The sequence below is a fragment of the Myotis davidii genome, unplaced genomic scaffold (genome assembly GCF_000327345.1).
Source record: "Myotis davidii unplaced genomic scaffold, ASM32734v1 scaffold14, whole genome shotgun sequence".
Taxonomy (NCBI): domain Eukaryota; kingdom Metazoa; phylum Chordata; class Mammalia; order Chiroptera; family Vespertilionidae; genus Myotis; species Myotis davidii.
Genome location: NW_006287372.1, coordinates 2,353,379 through 2,358,600, shown reverse-complemented (window position 1 = coordinate 2,358,600; position 5,222 = coordinate 2,353,379). Strand labels below are relative to the sequence as shown.

At 48.5% G+C, this 5,222-nt stretch overlaps 1 protein-coding gene across 5 annotated transcripts in view; it reads right to left on the bottom strand.

The window, feature by feature from the left end:
* RALYL (RALY RNA binding protein-like) overlaps positions 1–5,222 on the bottom strand; it is a 564,488-nt gene that overhangs the window by 22,522 nt on the left and 536,744 nt on the right. For all 5 annotated transcript variants that reach the window (XM_006759135.2, XM_006759133.2, XM_015560925.1 and 2 more), the window contains one exon: positions 3,538–3,710. In XM_006759135.2, the coding sequence (XP_006759198.1) occupies positions 3,538–3,710 (173 nt within the window). The remainder of the gene's footprint in view (positions 1–3,537; positions 3,711–5,222) is intronic.

The following is a 5,222-nucleotide window of genomic DNA, read 5'->3' as shown; positions in this document are numbered from 1 at the left end:
CGGCCTATGAGGCTGAGATGGCCCCGGTGAGGCTGAGACGGCCCCTGTGAGGCTGGGACGGCCCCTGTGAGGCTGTGACGGCCCCTGCAAGGCTGCGACGGCCCCTGGGAAGCCGAGAAAAATACCACATTATCTCATTTATGGATAATAAAGACCATTATAAACTGATGAACAAAAATAGATACAGAGGCAGAGCAGCCTCGAACAGACTGCCAAACTGCAGCGGGAAGGCTGGGGAGGGTTGTGAGGCAGGAGCGGGGGGGTTGGGGGGGTAAGAGATCAATCGAAGGACTGTATGCATGCATATAAGCATAACCAATGGGCATAAGACATTGCAGGGTAGGGGAGGCCGGGGAATGACAAGGGGTGGGGGAAGGAGACATATGTAATACTCTTTGTAATACTTTAAGCAATAAAACAAAAAAGAAAAAAGAAAAAAAAAGAAATGGCTGCCATTCAGCCCTACACTGGGGAGGTCTCAGCACAGGAACAATGACCACTGTGAGCACCTCTGTCTGGAAGAAAGCCACTCCCACATTCCTTCCCTGAAGCCAGACAGTCCAGTTTCTCCTTGTATGTGTCTGGTCCCCCAGAGCCTCACCAGGCACTGGAGCTCAGAGAAAGCAGAAACTTGTAAGTTCAGTTTATAGTGCCAGCCTTTTAAGAGGAGGAGCTGGGTCTCCAGCAGCCTCTGTGTCACTGAGCCCCAATTCGCACTGGTTTTTACAGCCCATAGTTCTTACTGCCGTAGGGACTTATTTCCCCAGCTCTGGAACCCTGGGCTGGGGGCCTGGTGTGGGGCTCGGACCCTTTGCTCCTCTGGGCGGCCTCTGTAGAGGCGATCTCCCTCCTGATTATAAAAGCTGCATACATGGGTGCCGGACCAGCCCATTCTGTGCCTCCGCACCTCCTACCAGTCTCAATGCGCTTTCTTCTTTACTTCTCTAGTTGTAGGACTTCCACTCAGCCAGCTTTCCCATGGTTCTGGATGATAGTTGTTCTGTATTTTAGTTGTAATTTTGATGTGGTTGTGGGAGGTAGCAAGTACAGGTGTTTACCTATGCCGCCATCTTGGTTCCTCTGTTGGAGAGTCTTAAGCAGAATGACCTGCCCAGCTCAGGGCTAACAGGACCACACTGGCTGCTGCTTGGGGACCAGTGTGAAGAGGAACAGGGCAGAAGGGGGTGACCTGCACATGCTCAGGCAGAAGCTCCGTGGTGGGCTGGGTGGGTTCAAGTTTCAGGCGGTGGTGCTCTGGGCTCTGGGAGCTGCCTCCAGCTTAGAGCTGGGGACAGGGCTTCATTCTCTGAGCTTTCATTTGAACCTTGGTGTAGTTTCACACTGGGACTTGAGAGAACCTGAGGTATCTGCCCCAGGGGCACCTTAGGGTACAAGTGCCCTTCCACAAAGCACACACACTGAGGGTGCCTGCTCTTCCCAGGCCTGTGCTAGACCGTCACTCACACAGCGGTCCTGGGTCAGGCAGGGGTTGTCTCCTGTTACCCCAAATTCTCTCTCCACCAGCAGCTTCCTCCAAGCATCCTCACCATTTACACTTGGACTTGATTCTAAGTGAGATGATCAAAAGCACTGCAAGTTTTTAAGCCAGGGAGTGGCATGATCGGATGTACAGTTTATATCCATTTCTATCCTTCTTGTGTGGAGGATGGATTGCATGGCTGACATGGAGATGGGACTAGCTTTGGGCTGTGATTTGGAGGTAGAATTAATGGGGAGGGTAGAGGGAATCAGAGGTAATGCTAGTCCTTTGGTTTTAATAATGGGATGATGACATTTTTAAAAAATATATTTTGAGTTTAGACAGGAATGGAGAGGGAGAGAGAGAGATGGAAACATCAAGGATGAGAGAGAATCATTGATTGATGCCTTCTGCATGCCCCCTACTGGGGATCAAGCCTGCAACCTAGGCATATGCCCTGACCGGGAATTGAACCCAGGACCCTTCAGTTGCCAGGCCGACACTCTATTCACTGAGCCAAACCAGCCAGGGTTACATTTTTTTTTTCTAGGATGAGGAAGACAGGAAAGGAATAAGTTGGCTGGAAAAACATCAAGACTGCCTGGCATGTCACATTTCATTGTTCATTGGAGACCTATGAGGAAACAGGCTGTGAATACTGGAGTCTAGACTTCCCGGAGGAGATCAGGAACAGAAATCTAGGTTTGGGAAGCTCTGGCCTATAGATACTATTTAAAGCTCTTGTATTTGAGGTCACCTTGGGAGGGTGTGCCGAACGAGGAGGTGGCCCATGACAAGGTCTGGGCTGCTCCAATATTTAAAAAGGGGTCTGGAGGGAAAGGTACCAGCGGAGGAAACTGAGAATGAGCAACTGGTAGCCAACTCTCAGCCCAATGCTGCTGAGCAGCGAGTTAAAGTCAGAACAGAAGGTAAGCATTGGGAATGGCGGTGGGGGGCCTGCAGGTGCCTCAGGGAGAGCAGGAGTCTGACTGAACAGGCCGAGGAAACCTCTGCTGTGGAGGAATTCCTTCCTGAGGAGAAGCCCAGAAACTTCGTCCCTCTTCATTCTGGTCCCTGCTCAACAGACTCCTAACATCAACACAATTCCAAGAAAGCTCCTTAAGTCCTTCAAACTGATGCAGTCTTTTGTAGAAATAAGGGTGAATGTTAATGGCTGATCTTGGAAAAGTTTAAGTGAAGAGGCCGGGCAATTTAGACAGAGATGGAATGTTAAAAACCAATATTGAGTTACACAAATAAAATATTGATGGGGTGATTATTCCATTGATGTTTGAGAGTTTGCAACACACACACACACACACACACACACACAAATTGTTATTAGTCAGCCCCTTACGATAGAATACCTAATTTCATGGCTGATAAAACATAAGAATGAGCATGCTCCTCAGCATGCATTTACCAAGTCCCCGGCGTGTTATGGGGAAGAGGACATCTGGAGACGAACAGTGTAATGATGGCAACAGTGGGAACATAAATGTGCAAAATGAAGGCTCAGCTAAGTCCCCAACTCTTCAGACTGGCTACTCAGCAGGACAGGCCTAACTGATGGGGCCGGCTGTGAACCAGGAGGTCACCTCAGTGAGCGAGTGCAGGGAGGATGCCGGCCTGTGGCTAGCAGAGACAGTCAGCTCAGTGGACATGGCTGGATAAGAGGGGCACTGGGCATCTTCCCGGAAGTGGTCTGTTACCAGGAGCTTATATCCACGTACAGTTGAAGTGCAATTCAACTGAATACACACAAGTTTGCTTTCATGATGGAGCATTTGGGAAAAAGAATCTTCCTTTTGGGACTTGAAGTATATCTAATCGCATGCATCCTATTTCCATTTCACATGGACTCCCTTGTGCTTTACGTTAGCAAAGATGTATTGAGAACTTATTCTGTGCAAAGCACTGGACTGACGTTGCCTTAAACAAATGCACAGAAGAAAGAAACTAGCCCTGAATATTGAATTTGTCTCCTAAACCGAATGAGCTGCTGACATGCTGGTGCTGTTCCCAATGGGCATGGACACCACACATTTAGTTCCTACCAGCGCGTGGCCCCCGTCTTCCTCGAAGTCCTCCTCTACGCCATCGGTCATCTCCTCGCCGTCTGCGTCGGGCCCTCCTTCTGCAGGCTCCTCGGGAGAGTGGTCTGCATTCTCCGACACACATTCCTCTTGGATCAGCTCTATGCTCTCTTCCAATTGCTTCTTCTGAGCTTCTGGGGGAAGGGAGGGGAGAAAGCAAATGATTACTACCTTGGGTTGCTCATGCGCCATTTGGATAAACCACGAGAAAAAACAAACAAACAAACAAATAGTCTACAGAAGGTACACTACCGCTGAGCTGTGAGGAAGATAAGGTCCTGTGAATTTCAGTCAAATTTATTCAGTCATGTATAATATGTACATATGTCTATTTTACATGTATGCTTACTTATTTTTTAATGGAAATGGAGGAAATTGGGGAATCCAAATGATACTGGTAGATAAAGAATAAAGATTTACATAAATAGCCCAGCTAGTGTGACATGGAGGTTGAGTGTCAACCAAGGAACCAAGAGATTGCTGGTTCGATTCCTGGTCAGGGCACATGCATGGGTTGCAGGCTTGATCCCCAGTGTGGGGCGTGCAGGAGGCAGCTGGCCAGTAATTCTCTCTCATCATTGATGTTTCTATCTCTCTCTCCCTCTCCCTTCCTCTCTGAAATGAATAAAAAATATACTTTAAAAAGATGTACATAAATAGATTGATCTTTCTGGCTATACAGGGTGGGGCAAAAGTAGGTTTAGTTTATTCTTGTATTTTTTTTATTAATGATTGCATTATTTTCCATATGAACAACTGTAAACCTGCTTTTGTCCTTACCTGTATATATGTTCTCTCTGAGGAGAAAATATATCAAAAACTGAGGGGATCAAGTAAAACACAGAGCTTGCTCATTGGAGGACGGAGGGTGAGAATGCTCACTGACAGGTCCAAACCTACGTGAGAAGGACAAAAGCTCACTGGGATAAAAAGCTCAGAAGCAGGTATGTCATCGTTCAGACAACACGTCTAAGTGGATGATCCTTTGAAATTTTAGTCTAAGTCCTGTTGGCAGGTGGGGTTCACCACACAGTTGAGAATCAAGCTCTGGTGTGGGGTGGCCTGAGCTCTGCATGGAGCCACCTCCTTCCCCAGCTTTGGGAAGCGGACAGAGAGTGAGAGCTCTCCATGAGTCTCAGCTCCTCAGCCTGCAAGCAGGATCTCCACTGTGTAACTCCCAGGGGTTGGAGCAGTAACTCAAAGTGCCTAGTAGAGTCCTTTGCAAACCATCAGTGCTCAGAAGACAAAGCAGAGAAGGTCCCAGGAAGGCTCTAAAGTGGTTGTTGTAAGACTTCATATAGCTACACTAATAAAAGACAAAGATGCTAATTGACCATACCTTTGCTATGCCCAAGCCACGCCCACCAGCCAATCAGAGCGACTATATGCAAATTAACCAAACCAAGATGGTGGCCGGCAACCACAGAGCTGGAGCAAGCAGGAGGCTTGGTTGCCCTGGCGATGGAGGAAGCCAAGCTTCCCCGCTGCCCTGGCCAGCTGTGGCCTCAGCTCAAGGCAACAAAGTTTCAATTATAGAAGACAAATAAATCCCAGATACCTGCTTCCAGCCAGCCTCCACTGGGAGCTTGGGTGGCTGGGGGCTGTGGCCAGCCTGCAAACAGCCATCAGCCCCTCACCCAGGCTGG